At 38.3% G+C, this 15,635-nt stretch overlaps 2 protein-coding genes and 1 non-coding gene across 5 annotated transcripts; all 3 read left to right on the forward strand.

Annotated features, from left to right (window-relative positions):
* Window positions 1–1,995: 1,995 nt before the first annotated feature.
* Window positions 1,996–7,393, forward strand: LOC121742952 (origin of replication complex subunit 1A-like). Its single transcript, XM_042136101.1, has 16 exons — window positions 1,996–2,846; window positions 2,934–3,069; window positions 3,380–3,532; window positions 3,608–3,760; window positions 3,847–3,998; window positions 4,071–4,170; window positions 4,283–4,405; window positions 4,490–4,648; window positions 4,720–4,777; window positions 4,874–5,052; window positions 5,147–5,258; window positions 5,819–5,889; window positions 5,998–6,093; window positions 6,436–6,512; window positions 6,893–6,976; window positions 7,074–7,393. The coding sequence occupies exons 1-16, from the start codon at window positions 2,077–2,079 to the stop codon at window positions 7,135–7,137; spliced, it is 2,487 nt and encodes an 828-aa protein (XP_041992035.1). The 5' UTR covers window positions 1,996–2,076; the 3' UTR covers window positions 7,138–7,393.
* Window positions 3,440–3,517, forward strand: LOC121746257. Its single transcript, XR_006038960.1, has one exon. It is a non-coding gene; the product is annotated as a small nucleolar RNA snoR28 (small nucleolar RNA).
* Window positions 7,394–10,301: 2,908 nt separating the features above from the next.
* Window positions 10,302–12,828, forward strand: LOC121743044 (thymidylate kinase-like). 3 transcript variants are annotated; one of them, XM_042136223.1, is made up of 7 exons: window positions 10,302–10,501; window positions 10,692–10,746; window positions 11,180–11,524; window positions 11,779–11,890; window positions 11,993–12,052; window positions 12,148–12,252; window positions 12,559–12,828. In XM_042136223.1, the coding sequence occupies exons 2-7, from the start codon at window positions 10,709–10,711 to the stop codon at window positions 12,586–12,588; spliced, it is 690 nt and encodes a 229-aa protein (XP_041992157.1). In that variant the 5' UTR covers window positions 10,302–10,501; window positions 10,692–10,708; the 3' UTR covers window positions 12,589–12,828. The 3 variants fall into 3 exon arrangements, with proteins under 3 accessions (XP_041992157.1, XP_041992156.1, XP_041992158.1); XM_042136222.1 differs by having other exon boundaries at window positions 12,585–12,828; XM_042136224.1 differs by lacking the exon at window positions 10,692–10,746 and having other exon boundaries at window positions 12,585–12,828.
* The last annotated feature ends 2,807 nt before the right edge of the window (window positions 12,829–15,635 follow it).

The following is a 15,635-nucleotide window of genomic DNA, read 5'->3' on the forward strand; positions in this document are numbered from 1 at the left end:
ACGTCCGGTCAGACATCCGGTCAGATGTCGCGACGGGCGACCGGGACGTCCGCCATTGTGGCGTTTAGGGTCGGATACGGACGTCCCGTGAGGACGTCGGGTGTCCTCGGACGTCCCTGCGACGGGCGGCGGACGTCCGCCACTGTGGCAAGGGTCGGACGTCCCGCTCGAATGTCCGAAATTTCTTTTTTTTTTAACTCTATATATACGGCTCGTTGAACTTCATTTCATTTGCACCACTTGTTGTTAACAAGTTTCTCTCTTCTTTTACTACAAATTTCATTTCTACTTTTAATGGAGAACGATAGGAACTCCCCGACCACGAGCGAGTCGCAGACTCCGGCGTTTCCCATCGACCTGGAGGGAAACGTCAGCGGAAATGCGACAACGGTTCCGGCAATGGGACAGATGGGTGGAATGGGTGGGATGATGTCCCCTTATATGTCCGGACCATGCAGAGGTGGCATAACACGACCGATCCGCTGTACAAGAGGATGCTGAAGGATGTCATCGATGGATATCGGCGCGATTTGGGGATGCCCCCCATTGGAGATGATGGCGCCGAGATTAGCGGAGGGGACGACGGGGGCGGCACAGGCGACGGTGACGGCACGGGCGACGGGGGCGGCACGGGCGACGAGGACAGCGCGGAGTGAGCCGAGGATGTTGGATTATGTATTTTTCTTTTTTTGAATGACTATGTATTTTGCTTTTTTTTTCTAACTATGTTTTTTTATGTTTTATGAATATGTATTCTTGCCCGTATTTTACTTTCCCGTATTCCGTGTCAAAATTATATTTCCGTTTTTACGTAATTAAATTATTGTGATTTTTTTTATTGCGGGATGTCCTAGTGGAAAGGGCGGATTGTGCAGGGGATGTCCTAGTGACGTGGCAGTGGGATGAGAAGTCCTAGTGACGTGGCAGGAGGTGTTTTTGGGATGTCCTAGTGGATGTCCTAGTGGGATGTCCGCTCACTGGAGATGCTCTAAGTGATGTACTCCTTGAAGTTGATAGGAGTGTTCAAGATATTGAATATCAAATTTACAAGATTCAACCAACAAAAACTAAGGAAACAACATACTCACAATTTATAAAAGAGAGGTGAAGCACAGCTAGTTAATAAGACATGAGAATAAATGAGATCAGATTCTCTTAAAACGCAGAAAAAAATTGCTCCTACAATTTATACTAACGTTAAGAATTCTAAAATACTAATCCCAAATCAAAATTTTCCATATAACTAAACATTTTATACTCCCTCCGTCCTATAAAATTAAGAACATTTAGAACAGCACGAAATTAATATATAATTGGTAAAGTAAGAGAATATAAGTAATTGATAGTTAAAATGATATTAGTGGATAGTGCGACCTACATTATTATTAGTGTTTAATGGTGTGTTCTAGTGGTATAAGCTGTAAATAAATTGATGTATATGAGTAATGAGTTGTAGAGAACCATCCACAAATGGAAATGAGTTGTTTTTATAGGACGGACGGAAAGTGAAAGTGTTCAATTAAAAATATTGATTCTCATCTCTTATTGTTATAGTATTTTACTAGTACTATATTTTTATCTCTTTCTATATACAAAAATGTATTTTCACCCGTCCAAATTTTTTCTTATAAACACAGAAATGTAATAACATTTTTTCCATTTATCGAATTCTAGCATGGCATTTACTTTAAAATTCGTTCAATAGATTTTAGAATGGGTTTCGTATATACATAATATATTTTGATTTTGCACACAGATCTAAAATTTGTGAGTGAACTAAATTACTATTGTAATTCTTTCATAAATTTAATATCGGTCAAACTAGAATATGGTACTATAGTTTGTAATCAAAGTTTTACTATATCATCAAAATGGATTTAGAATGTAAATTTAAATATAATTCCACCAGAAAAATTGGTAATAAAATAAATGCGAGATATTTAAAAAAAGGAAAGAAAAGGCGCTTGAATCTGATATCAGGCGGTTTCCCGCCAGTTTTCTCCCCCAATTTAGGCTTCCGCCGTCTTCTCTCCCCCACCGTGAAAACGAAATCCGCCGCAGTCGAAAGCATTTCCGATGGCTGAGACTCAGCAAATGAAGAAATTCAAGACTCCATCTAAAGGAACCCCAAAAGCAAAGCATCCAATTTCTATAGACCACCACATTGCGCCGCAAACCCCACAATCCGCCACACCCAGTGCAATCAATCTCCGCCGCTCCCACCGCCTCACCGCCGCCTTTCCGGAGCATCGCCCCGCGATATCTAGCTTTAATACTCACCAATCCGCTGCAAAAACTAGGAAAATATTTGAGAATCCACCCTTAGTTTTACCGACCGAGATCTCAATCACCCCTGCGTCTCCGCCGCCAGTTGAATCTCGGAAAAAGAGGAAATTTCACGAAAAATCGGCGGAGAAGAGTAAGGATTCGAGGAATGTGAAATATAAACATGCTGCTGATAGAAAAGTCAAGAAGAAGGTTTATTACAAGAAAGTGGTGTATGACGGCGGCGAGTTTTCGGCAGGGCACGACGTGTACGTGAAGAGGAGGTCGGATGCTAGCTCGGACGATGAAGATCCGGAGGTGGAGGAGTGCAGAGTGTGCTTTAAGCCGGCGGGGAGGCGGGTTTTGATCGAGTGTGATGATTGCTTGAATGGGTTTCATTTGAAGTGCCTGAAACCCCCACTCAAGGCAGTTCCTGATGGGGATTGGGTTTGTTGTTATTGTGTGGCAAGGAAAAACGGAGAAGTGATGGAATTTCCTGAGCCACAGGCGGGGAAGAAGAGGGCCAGGACTGCCAGGGAGAAGTTGCTTTCAAGTGATTTATGGGCTGCTCGTATAGAGAGGTATGCCTGTCAAAATTTTGGGGATTCTTACTTTTTCTGCCTAGTTTTCAATTGTGTTACTATGTGATTTAGTTTGTATCTCTGAAGTTTATGGAAGGAAGTTGATGGTACTTATTGGTTTCGAGCTCGGTGGTACATTATTCCGGAGGAGACTGCTGTTGGGAGACAGCCTCATAATTTGAGGAGGGAGCTCTACAGGACCAATGATTTTGCTGATGTTGAGGTGAGTTTTATAATCTCTTCTCTATAACAGGATTAGGATTAGGTTGCCTGTAATTCTATTCAGTTGCAATGATTGATAAATGTTCCAAGTCGTTATTCAACTTGATATATGTTCGTTGAGTTTACTTAATTCATAAGAGTGGTTTTGTCCTCTTAGAAGGGAGTTAGCTTTGATGAACTGTAATGCTTTATTGTAGGTGGTGAACTCCGTTCTTGAAATAGGATTATCCTGAAACACAAAGGTTTATGTTTTCCTGTGGCATAAATCACCAATTTACTCTTCTAATAAGGTATTTTTATTTTCTTGTTAGATGGAGTCAATCATTAGGCACTGCTTTGTAATGAGCCCAAGGGAGTTTGCTAATGCTGCCGATGGAGGAGATGATGTGTTTCTCTGTGAATATGAATATGAAGTGCAGTGGCATAGCTTCAAGCGCATTGCAGAGATTGACAATAATGAAAATGTAAGTTTGGTGCGGACTCCATCCAAGTGGATTCTGTATTCTCTTAGAATTTATACGTTCTTATTTTACTCGCAGGATGGTGAAAGAGTTGTTGATAATGATGCTGATTGGAATTCTTGTGATGAGTTTGACTCTGGCTCTGACTTTGACTCAGAGGAAGAAGCAGCGTACGAGGATAAAAAGAGAAACAGACTGTCTCAATTATCTTCACTCCGCCCAGTAGCAGCGGTATGCTGACTTCAACTTCACTGTCCCAGATATCTCCATGCTTATGTATTACGTAACCGACCATTGGATCTGGTTTCCCTATACAGAACTCACGCAAGGGACAAATTTTTGGGCTGCAAAAGATTGGGGCAAAGAAAATACCAGAAAATTTAAGAAGTCGTAAGCAGACTGATTTGGAAAAGGCTAAGTCTACGCTTCTGCTTGCAACACTGCCCAAGTCTCTACCTTGTCGCGATAGGTATGTATTGGTAAGGTATTTGAGCATTGATGATTGCCATACTTTTGGTATAATCATACATACTTCATGCAGGGAAATGATTGAGATAACCACATTTATCAAAGGTGCTATATGCGATGAGCAATGCCTGGGAAGATGCTTGTATGTTCATGGTGTCCCTGGAACCGGAAAGGTAAAACATTTTTGCATTATATTATAAGACAAACAATTCTTAAAACCAACTAGCATCTAAACTTTTTTAAATGGGTCTGTGTAACTTGCTTGTTTTCTGCACCACACTGCAGACAATGAGTGTGCTTGCTGTGATGAGGAATCTGAAGTCCGAGGTTGATGCGGGAAGCATTAGGCCTTACTGCTTTGTAGAGATTAATGGTCTTAAACTGGCTTCACCAGAAAATATATACAGTGTAGGATGCATTAAAACTTCTTTACTTTGCACTTTCTGTTGGTGTTCCCACTTTTTGTTAACTTATAGAGGTAATTGTTTCCAGGTAATCTATGAGGGACTAACCGGGCATAGAGTTGGTTGGAAAAAGGCACTCAATTTGCTGAATGCTCGATTTTCTGATGAAAATAAGTGCAGGAAGGATACGAGGCCTTGCATTCTTCTCATCGACGAACTTGATCTTCTAGTAACCCGGAATCAAGCTGTACGTTGTGCATATACGTGATAAAAATCCATCTGCTCTTAGATTCAACGTTTTTTAATAGTTATCTGCAGGTTCTATACAATATTCTTGATTGGCCTACCAGGCCAAATTCAAAACTGATAGTGATAGGTAAGAAATGTTTCTGCCATCAATAAGTTTTGCAAAGTTGCTAACATGTTGACCTGATTTTGTTGCTTTTTTTTTGTTAAAAAATAAAAAATTTAGGGATAGCAAACACTATGGATCTTCCAGAGAAGTTGCTGCCTCGCATTTCTAGTCGTATGGGAATACAGAGGCTTTGCTTTGGTCCATATAACTTTCAGCAACTTCAAGAAATAATTTCCAGTCGCTTAAAAGGAATTGATGCTTTTGAAAAAGTTGCAATTGAATTTGCGTCTAGGAAGGTTTGTAGTTTGCTGTATCTGACATTTATGCATAAAACCAGGAATGTTTTTTGTGTGTGTGTGTGTTCGGAATTCATACTGTACTTGACCTTAGGTGGCTGCTGTATCTGGAGATGCTCGTCGTGCACTAGAGATATGTAGGCGAGCTGCAGAGGTAGCAGATTATCGCGCTAAAAAAACTGCACTTTCTAGCTCAGACGCTCCAGGCAAGACTTTTCTCTGACATTTATTTCTCTGTTTGTTAGTTTCTGCAGAATAGTAAATTCTTTACTGAAACTAATTTTTTAATTTCCATGCCTTTAAAAAAGTAACCGGCATATAAAAAAGGGAATCAGGAGTTTAGGTAGTGTAAGATGCCAATAGACTAGGACAGCTTGTATCACCCACCAACACTGCAGAAGGTTAAACTCAAAATGGTTAGGGTCTGTAACTTTGACATGATGTTTAAGATTTAACTGGTTCCTCCTTCACTCATTCAACCAAATTTCATTTCGCAAATACCACAGTTGACTGTACACGCTCTAGCACGGATTTTCATTTGACACTATTAATGACCACAAGACTAAAGTACCCTTGTGGTTTGAAAAGGATTTATTTATGTTTTTGGTGAAAGAAGTGAGTACATCTTAACAGTCTACTTGCTTCCCATGCTATCTCTGCACTGCCCTAGCACAGCCGTGTTATAGATCTTTTGTTGGTGGCTAGATAGGATGCATTCAGCCGTTTTAAGAAGGTGACTTAAGACTTCAACATATCTGGTTTGTAGGGAAAGTTATGGCTGGTATGGCGGATGTTGAAGCAGCTATTAAGGAGATGTTCCAGGCTCCTCATATTCAGGTGAGTAGAATAACATTTTCTCTCTTATGATTACATCAATGAAATATAAATATGCAATAAAAAAAAGTTAATAATTTTCTATTTCTTGTTTCATTTTTCCACCACCAGGTGATAAGAAGTTGTTCTAAACTAAGCAAAATCTTCTTGGCTGCTATGGTATACGAAATTTATAAAACAGGAATGGGAGAAACAACCTTTGAAAAGGTATGTCAACTCTGCTTAAAACCTTCGATTTGGCACATAAGTCTTGATAATGACATCTGCACACTGTTGTCCGATATGCTTAATGCTTTGCGAGTCAAAATGCTAGCAGATACATAAAGACACCAGATCAATTTGCCTTTACAAGTCTAGTGTTTTGGGTCCTCTAGTATTTATAAATGGCCATGTAGGCAAGTAACCAAGATCATCTTCCCATATATTTTGCATATTAACTAACTGAAAGAAAACTACAAATATTGCCAGTTTATTAAATTAAAAATGCAATGTTAATTCTCAATCTTTTTTGCACCAATGAGTAATAGCATGTTCCTTCAATCTCTACAGTTAGCAATGGCGGTCTCTAGCTTCTGTGCTAACAATGGAGAAACCTTTCCAGGATATGATACACTCTTGAAAGTTGGGTATGCAATTATATACTCTTTTAGTATTGCAGCTAACAGTTTAGGAAGTTGGCCGCTACATTATTTTTTCTATCATTATTGCTCATTGTTTTATGTTATGTTGATCTTAAAGAAACTAAGAAAAGACCAATTCTGTATACAACAACAGTGGACTAGTGGAGGCATCTTTTGTCATACTTTTACAGTCACTTGCCTCATATGTGATGTGAGAAACAAAAATATGCCGTATATGAGTAATATGCAAGAAAAAACAAGATTTCTGGAAACAATATTTTGTTTTTATGAACTTGTATGAGCGCATATACAATACTAACTAAAACCAGAGATCACACCGGACATGATCATGTTCATTTCTGAGTTATCTGTGTTTTGACTGGCAGATGTAAACTCGGGGAGTGCAGACTATTATTATGCGAGTCTGGCACACGGCACAAACTGCAGAAATTGCAACTGAACTATCCCAAGTGAGTACTTCCAAAAACAAATCCAAGCTTTGGTAGTCTGTCTTTTTGTTTTTTACACCAATGGATTATTTGTTCACCTTTCCCCCTTGTTTGGCAGTGATGATGTTACATTTGCACTGAAAGACAGCAAAGAACTACCTTGGTTGGCAAAGTATATCTGAATATTGGAGATCTTGAGATATCCATTCTTGATTTACATTATATGTTCACACATTTCTTAAATTTATGTGTTGTATGCTCCAAATGGAGTTCTAAACTTTGGTTGCTTCATTGTTCTCCCAAAAACATTTATTTAAACTAGTCTTTATACATTTGTAAACTGAGAATTATTTTTATTTATTTACTGAAACATCTTTTGTAATATGTTACAAACTTACAGTACTTTTCTTTGGAAATGAAGTGTGGTAGAATATGGATTATGTGAACCTAAAAGATAACTTGATTTGCTGAAAGTACTTACGTTTTTAAGTTGATGTCTCTTTAGATTCAATATATATATACATATACATTTGATTACTAATGTAGTTTCAATATGTTATGTCTAAAGATTGCTTAGGTTTTATTTTACATAATTTGGTGATGAAATATTGAGTCAGCATGTTAGATTATTGGATTAATTACTTATATACTCAAATTATAACACCTTATATGAAAGTGTATTGCTATGTTATGATTCTATGACAAAATTTATATGAGTATATATACATTACTCCTTTTGTCCCGCTTTAGCAGTTCCAGTACTTTTGAGCGTTTGTTTTGTAAAAATATACTAACAAATAGTTAAAGTGGAGAAATGGTAAAGTAAGTTAGAGAATAATGTAGACAAGATGGTAAAGTAAGTTAGAGAATAATGTAGACAAGACTATTTTCTACATTATTTTCTAACTTACTTTACCATTTCTCCACTTTAACTATTTATTAATTATTTTTTTTTAAAATGAGTGCTCAAAAGTGACTGAGACTGCTAAAGCGGGACGGAAGGAGTATAAAACATTGAGGTTCACGCTGAAGATGCGGTCTTTATAACTTGGAGTCAAAATGGAAAAAATAACGCAAGTAAGATGGATATTGTCCAAGAGACAATGATCATCATTTAAACAAAAAAAACAAGCCATTATTAATAGGTAGATCATCATTTAAACAAAAAACAAGCCATTATTACTAGGTATCTCACATTGTGAAAGTGAGCAAACACCATAGAGCACACCCCGTTAACGTGCACAAAATAAACCTTCGATAACCAACACAGACACTCCATCTACATTGGGTTTTTCTTCTTTTGTTTTTTTTATATATTGGCTACAATAGGATATTTCTTAAAACAAAAAAGCCACTTTGCGGTTGAAAGTTTTTAAAATCTTAACCGAACCATCGAGTTTGTAGTTGACCACCGGTTCAGTTTTGGGTTGAGTTGGTAGTTTCGATTTAACTTAACCATGCATCACTAGCTAATCCACCAAAAGTTTTGGGTGGAAAAATGTGTGAGAATGTTTTTGGCGGGAAAGTGGCAAAATTGCAATTTTGTCCTATTCCTTTTGGCTGGAGCCCTAATTCAGTTTTCATTTCATTTGCCCATTCTCAAAGCTCTGGTTTAAAGTATCTATGTTGAGCAATTTCCCATAGTTGATTGCAAGTAATTGTAACTTATGGTTAGTATTCTTCACCTTCACCCTTCACTTTTGACTACCCAAATTTCTCAAATAATATCAAAGCCGACGCGCTTAGGCAGTGGCGAAGCTAGAAATTTTACGATGGGAGACCCAAGTCAGCAAGTAGATATATTGCATAATTAGAGATAAAAGAAAGGCCTAAAAGGGAAGAAACATTAATTATTTTTAATTTTTATGTAAATATAATATAGATGGAAACAATTTTCAGCAAGTAGATATATTGCATAGAGAGAAAAATTGATTGGGGACCAGGGCCCCCTGGCCTCAACGTGGCTTTGTCACTGAGCGTAGACCATCCCCAATCATTTACTCCAAACTTAAACTCACATTTCCAATTCTATCACATTAAACAGTAATTCTACTCTAACCATTTACATCAAACTCATACTCAAAAGAATTTTCAATATTCACCTATTTTTTTTTACCTTTTCAATCTTACCTTAATATTTATTTAAATTACACATTAACCCCACAACACTTTATCAATAATTTTTCAAACAATTCAATAATTTAATACAATTGTTTATGTTATGAGAGTATTAATTAATTTATTTTCCTATAATATTAAATATCATATTGTATATAATATCATAAGTTATAGAAAATATATAATTAGTAAGTATTAATTTATATAATTTAAAATGAATATTAATTAATTTTTTGACTAAATAATTGATCAAAGCCGCCTATATCCTAAAACAAGTACGGAGTAATAAATGCATAACATAAACTTTCACTATTTTAAAACCATCTATATCCGATTAATGTTAAGAACAACACTTATTATAATGACAACGTATCATAAATCTCATAACGTGACATGTTATCCAGCAATATTAATTTAGTAGGCGTTTACAGATTGCATGATAGTAATAAGTGGATTGCAGTGTAGATTGTTGAGTATTGCAGTATGAGCATAGAATGTTTCAGTTGCAGCATACATATAAACAAATTGCTTTTGTATAAAGTTATTTTGCTTATAGACAATAATGCAATACTTAACAATCTACACTGCAATCCACGTATTACTATCATGCATCTGTAGAAATCCATCTAAAACGCCTACCATGATATTGCTGGATACACCATTAATATTGCAGAATAGCGTGCCACGTAGCAGCACGAGGTTAGTGGTATGTTGTCACTCTAAATATGGCGTTACCATAACACAAATATCCTATCTACAAATATAATATAATTATGACCGAGCCCATTAATTTAAACCGAAATATAATTTTCTCTCTCTATAGAAAATTTCGCCGCTCCTTCTTCCCGCTCTTCTCTCTTTTTCGTTTCTCTCTGCATCTTAGAAAATTTCTTCGCCAACTTCTTCAATTGTCAAGCATCTCCATAAATCAGGTACTCCCTCCGTCCGCGAATAGGAGTCTCATTTCTTTTCGGCACGGATTTTAAGAAATGTTAAGAAAAGTGGGTGAAAAAAAGTTAGTGGAATATGAATCTCACTTGTATATATTAATTTTAAATGATATGTGAGTGGAATGAGTTGGTGGAACGTGATTACCATTTATAGAAATAATGAAGCAGGACTCTTATTCGCGGACAGACCAAAATGACAAAACACGACTCCTATTCGCGGACGGAGGGAGTAATTCCTAGCTTCTATTCCAAAATACATAATTACGAGGGATCCAATTGCAATTTTCAGAAGCTTCATAGATCGAAATGCAGTAGCTACAGTGCTACTACATCTGGGGTGCATCACTGTTCAAAACCCGAAATTTGGGTAGGGATATGGAGTATGGTGGGGTTTTCAGGATCGTTGGGGATGCCCTTAGCTTACGAATATTTTCGGTTGAAGATCAAGTTTTTGTTTGCCTAATTCTAGAAAATTGAGGTATGAATGGAAGTCTTAAACCGTACATAGTGTTATTGAATTGAACTAGGGATATTCGCGGAATTGGATCAATTTATTTGATAATTTTAGTTAAGCCGATTAGCATCAGCTTGGTTTTCTGTTTGATAATCATTCCACCGGTTTCAGCTAGTGAAAGTTGTTAATTTCTGAAATGGGCTGTTATGTGTAGGGTTTTCACGATAGGACATGACAAATGCTTGCCATTTCAACTTATTTAAGGCTATGTAAGTTCGATCACTTCCAATTCCAACTTGCTCAATTCGCTACTAGATAGTGTACTGTTTGACAGGAGAGCTAATAATGTTTGCCATAGTGGTCACAAGTTGTTTGTTGAAATGCATTGACGGGCGGCGGCGCACGTGTATTCAGATTTTCCATACTTGTTTGTGCTTGATTTTTCATGAGAATGATAAATAATATGCCAATTTCCAACCCAAGGTTATATACTACTGATTTTAAAGATGAAGCATTTGAACTTGTTTAAACTACATTGATCCTAAACCCCTATGTTATAGCAACTACTTTTGAAATTTTGGTTGTATTAGTCTGTGGGGGAGTGAATAAGCTACTTCCGAAATATCAGAGTTTTATTTCAATATCTGATGTATATTGTTTGGGATAAAAGTATTTACATAAATGGTATATCATATCTTCCAGAGGTTTGGCAAGAGGAGCATCAGTGCGACAATCACTAAGTTCTTGTGGCACTACTGTGTATTTGTCTAAGTGCTCGATAAGAAAGATTCACATGGAAGGCAGTAAAAAGAGTGATTCAAGGGGTGCATTAATTGTTCTAGAAGGTCTGGATCGTTGTGGAAAGACCTCACAGTGCAGTAGATTGCTATCTTCCCTGGAAAAGTCAGGCCATGCAGTTGAATCATGGAGATTTCCTGATAGAAACACGGGTGTTGGAAAAATGATATCATCTTATTTAGCCAACGATTCTCATTTGGATGATCGTGCAATCCATCTACTCTTCAGTGCAAATCGCTGGGAGAAGAGGTTAGCGTACTTGTTTTTTTCAAGGTCAATTGGTTTTCACAGTACTTGTATCGGGGAATAGATTCTGAATTTTTTCTTGAAGTATGTGTCTTGTTTCTATTATTAAGATGAATAGAAATTTGTTATGTGTGGAAAACTTGTTCAGAAAAACTAAAAAATGAATTGCAAAACTTGTATTCATATCTAGCTGAACTCCAACATATGTGATGTTACCTATGAGTCTGTAAACTTATTCCATGACTTTTTGGCCTTAGATCACTGATGGAGTCAAAGCTGAGGAGTGGAACCACACTTATTGTTGATCGTTATTCTTTTTCTGGGGTTGCTTTCTCATCTGCCAAAGGACTTGATATGGAGTGGTGCAAGGTGGTATTCTATATAATGTATATTTATTGTGATTGCCAAAATCATTATGAGACTACGTGCGTTTCAGAACTCATTTTACTTGAATGTCATACATCTTTCCAGGCTCCAGAGATAGGATTGCTAGCTCCAGACCTAGTTGTATACCTTGAAATATCACCAGAGGTAGAGTTTTAACATTTGAAATATCACCAATTTATTACTCCATAATCTAAGTGTGCTGTTTCAAGATTGACTTGAGCTTACTTGAAAATTCTTAGCAAGCTGCTGAAAGAGGAGGCTATGGAGGTGAGAGGTATGAGAAGCTCGAGTTTCAGAAAAGAGTGGCTGAATCATACAAGACACTACGTGATGCCACATGGAAGGTAGCACATTTTTCCTTTTTATAATCAAAATACTTTATTTTTTATACATATGTTACTCTAGAATGATGGGTTGTTAAAGAAATTTTGGGTATGCCTGATCGAATCATACACGATACCTGCTATAGATAAACTTTATGTCAGAAACCAAATTCGGAACTGGCATAGTTAAATAAAAGAACACTCTATTGCTCCTTATGTAGTATTGATTGTGTCTTGCATTTTTGCTTGTGAACATTGAAAAACATGTAGGAATATGCTGTCAAATTCTATTACAATAAACTGATGTTAGGATGTTGGTTAATTAAGGTTCAATGCTGTCTCCTTCATCGTAGATAATCGATGCTACCCTCCCAATCGAAGATGTTGAGAAACAACTGAGAGAGATTGTTATGGAATGTGTACTGACATGCGGAGAAGGGAAGCCTCTCTCAGAGCTGTGGCCAAAATAGATGCTTATGCAGTTTTGTGGAGTTGAATTTATATACTCCTAACATATAGGTTTGGATTTTGGCTTGAATGTATGATTACTTGATATCACTCTGTTTTAATTATAAGAACAATGATGGCTTTACTCTACACTGGTAGCATGAGATGGTTTCCACTTTCCACTAAAAAGATGAAAGCTTGGACCACTCTCATCGCGGACACTTCGCGAGCTTCACTCTTCTCACCACTGCTGCTTCTCTGTTAGGAGTAAAGGTTGTCACTCGTTTAAATCAAGCACGAGAGGTGCTCGATCTTATAAACTCACTCACACAATCTGCTCGAATAAAATGCACCAAAGATTACCCAACAAATTTGGAATGAAACTCTCGAATAATTATGAAGAAGGATTACAGAACAGGAATGGAAAGAAATGAAAATAAAAATATAAATCCTCCGCAGTGGCCTACGGCTACTGCTGTCCTAAACTGATCTTACTTCCAAGGTGATTTCTATCTCCTAAGAATCTCAATATTTATAGACGATTAATGCAACAAAACAAATCAAATAACAAGCTTAACAAGATTGCCTATTTCTTCTCCCATATCTTCTCCATTAGTTAGCTTGAACAAACTAACCAATCAGCTAGATTTGTGGAACTATTCTGTTGGCACTCACTTGGCTAGACTATCCGTATCAATTGCCTCACCCTCAAAACAGCCTTGCCCTCAAGGCTGAGGTCTAAATTGAAACCAAGTACTTCGTCTGGTGGAGGTTCAAACTCATACTTTTGGGTTGTAGCCAGAGCATTGAACCATAGAAGATGGCCAACTATATGAAGGAATAACAGCATGACCAGATGGGAGAATGGAGCGCCAACTGCTGCATATGGGGGGTCCAGAAAGGAAACCATCGATTGCATAGACTGGTGGACAGAAGCAAAAACTAAACCACGCTGGATATCGGGGCTGGAGGACAACCGTGGTGCTGAAACCATGGTTGTTGTAGGCGGACCAGAGGAAACCATGAATTTGGCATGGTCAGCAGCAGCCGCAGGATCGAAATGTTGCAACAGAGGCAAGAAGGAAGGTTGAAACTGCAGAATATCAGGGCTGGAGGAGGACAACAGCGGTGCTGTCACTGGTGCTAGTGTAGGTGGAGTTGCTGGTGTAAGTGGACTGGGAGGAGATGGTAGAGGCACCAAAACTGGAGGTGGAATGGGTTTGATGTACTGTCAAGGGTGTGCACATTTGCTGTATAGGTAGGGGCTGTTGGATGGCGTGTAGAGTATTCTCCTTGGCTGTTGTAGGCGGACTAGAGGACATCATCGGTGCTGTCACCTTTGCTAGTGTAGGTGGACAGGGAGGAGGTGGTAGAGGCACCAAAACTGGGGGTGGAATGGGCTGTTGTACCGCCAAGGGCAGGGACACTATATTGCTCGCTTTAGTGTTGATATCAGTGTGGATTGCTGACGTGGTAATAGTTGGTATCTCCTGGCGAATAGCAACACTCTTGGGTTTCCATGCTATTGAATCACCAAAACGTTTCATCATTTCCTGCGTAAAACGGTCCCAAGATAGAGTGGGAATTCGTTGCATAAGGAGTTGGATCCATGGTAAGGCAGGGCCTGCCAAGGCTTCCATGGCAACACTCACGCGATTTTCCAGTGGAATTTTTGACACCAGGAAGTACTGTTCAGTCCGCGCGAGCCACGCGATCGCATTGGAACCATCGAATGTGGGGATTGTGATTGGTGGTGTGCCACCTGGAATTTTCGTGTTGGAGCCGTGCTCGTTAGACGAATCTTTAGGGAACAAACCAGTAGTGCTGTTCGGATTCCCGTAAAAGAAAGCAGCCCGCATTTCCACCCTGAACTTCTCGAGTTGAGACCCCAACATCGATACACCTTCGTCCATTTTCAGGCATTGAATTTTCAATTCATTGATCATAGTGGCCAACGTCTCCGTCTTCTTCTCCAGATCGCCGACAACCTTCTCCAAACCATCCAAACGAGTGTCTGTGTTATGCGGAGACACCATCGTTCACCGCACCAATTGTTAGGAGTAAAGGTTGTCACTCGTTTAAATCAAGCACGAGAGGTGCTCGATCTTATAAACTCACTCACACAATCTGCTCGAATAAAATGCACCAAAGATTACCCAACAAATTTGGAATGAAACTCTCGAATAATTATGAAGAAGGATTACAGAACAGGAATGGAAAGAAAAGAAAATAAAAATATAAATCCTCCGCAGAGGCCTACGGCTACTGCCGTCCTAAACTGATCTTACTTCCAAGGTGATTTCTATCTTCTAAGAATCTCAATATTTATAGACGATTAATGCAGCTAAACAAATCAAATAACAAGCTTAACAAGATTGCCTATTTCTTCTCCCATATCTTCTCCATTAGTTAGCTTGAACAAACTAACCAATCAGCTAGATTTGTGGAACTATCCTGTTGGCACTCACTTGGCTAGACTATCCGTATCATTCTCTCTCTTCTTTTCACTGCGTAAGCTCCCGCCCCTCCATTCCCCACAAATTCACACCTTTTTTTCAAGTATAAACTCGTGTTTCTGCTGCTTGTTTGAGCACCTCCGCGTGCACAGTTAATGGCATATAACTAACGTTTCCCCCTTCCGAAATTGCTGATTTTGGGTTTTATTGTGTGATCAAGATTGAATTTTTATATGCCTGTGGTTTTTAATGTCCGGTTTGAGTCAGTTTGTCTTGCAATTTCTTAACTTTACATATAGTTAGATGAATGCATAAGCTCACAAGCATGCGCACGTGTACGTGCGCGCCCCCACACAAAAAGCAGACGGCGAAGTTCAAAATTGTTGGCTTGTCCAAAGTTAGCAATGTCATTCTGGATATTGGGACCCGTTTGCCTAAAACCACTACGACAAGCTCAATAATGTACTTACCCAATCCATATCCATACATTCATGATAAATA

Source organism: Salvia splendens, chromosome 8 (assembly GCF_004379255.2).
Source record: "Salvia splendens isolate huo1 chromosome 8, SspV2, whole genome shotgun sequence".
NCBI classification, from domain to species: Eukaryota; Viridiplantae; Streptophyta; class Magnoliopsida; order Lamiales; family Lamiaceae; genus Salvia; species Salvia splendens.

Coding starts and splice junctions, on each gene's coding strand:
- LOC121743044 (XM_042136222.1), top strand. CDS start 10,709: ATGACAAATGCTTGCCATTTCAACTTATTTAAGGCTAT. Junction 11,525..11,778: donor GCAAATCGCTGGGAGAAGAG/GTTAGCGTACTT, acceptor TTTTGGCCTTAG/ATCACTGATGGAGTCAAAGC. Junction 11,891..11,992: donor TTGATATGGAGTGGTGCAAG/GTGGTATTCTAT, acceptor ACATCTTTCCAG/GCTCCAGAGATAGGATTGCT.
- LOC121742952 (XM_042136101.1), top strand. CDS start 2,077: ATGGCTGAGACTCAGCAAATGAAGAAATTCAAGACTCCATCTAAAGGA. Junction 3,761..3,846: donor CACTCCGCCCAGTAGCAGCG/GTATGCTGACTT, acceptor TTCCCTATACAG/AACTCACGCAAGGGACAAAT. Junction 4,649..4,719: donor TAGTAACCCGGAATCAAGCT/GTACGTTGTGCA, acceptor AGTTATCTGCAG/GTTCTATACAATATTCTTGA.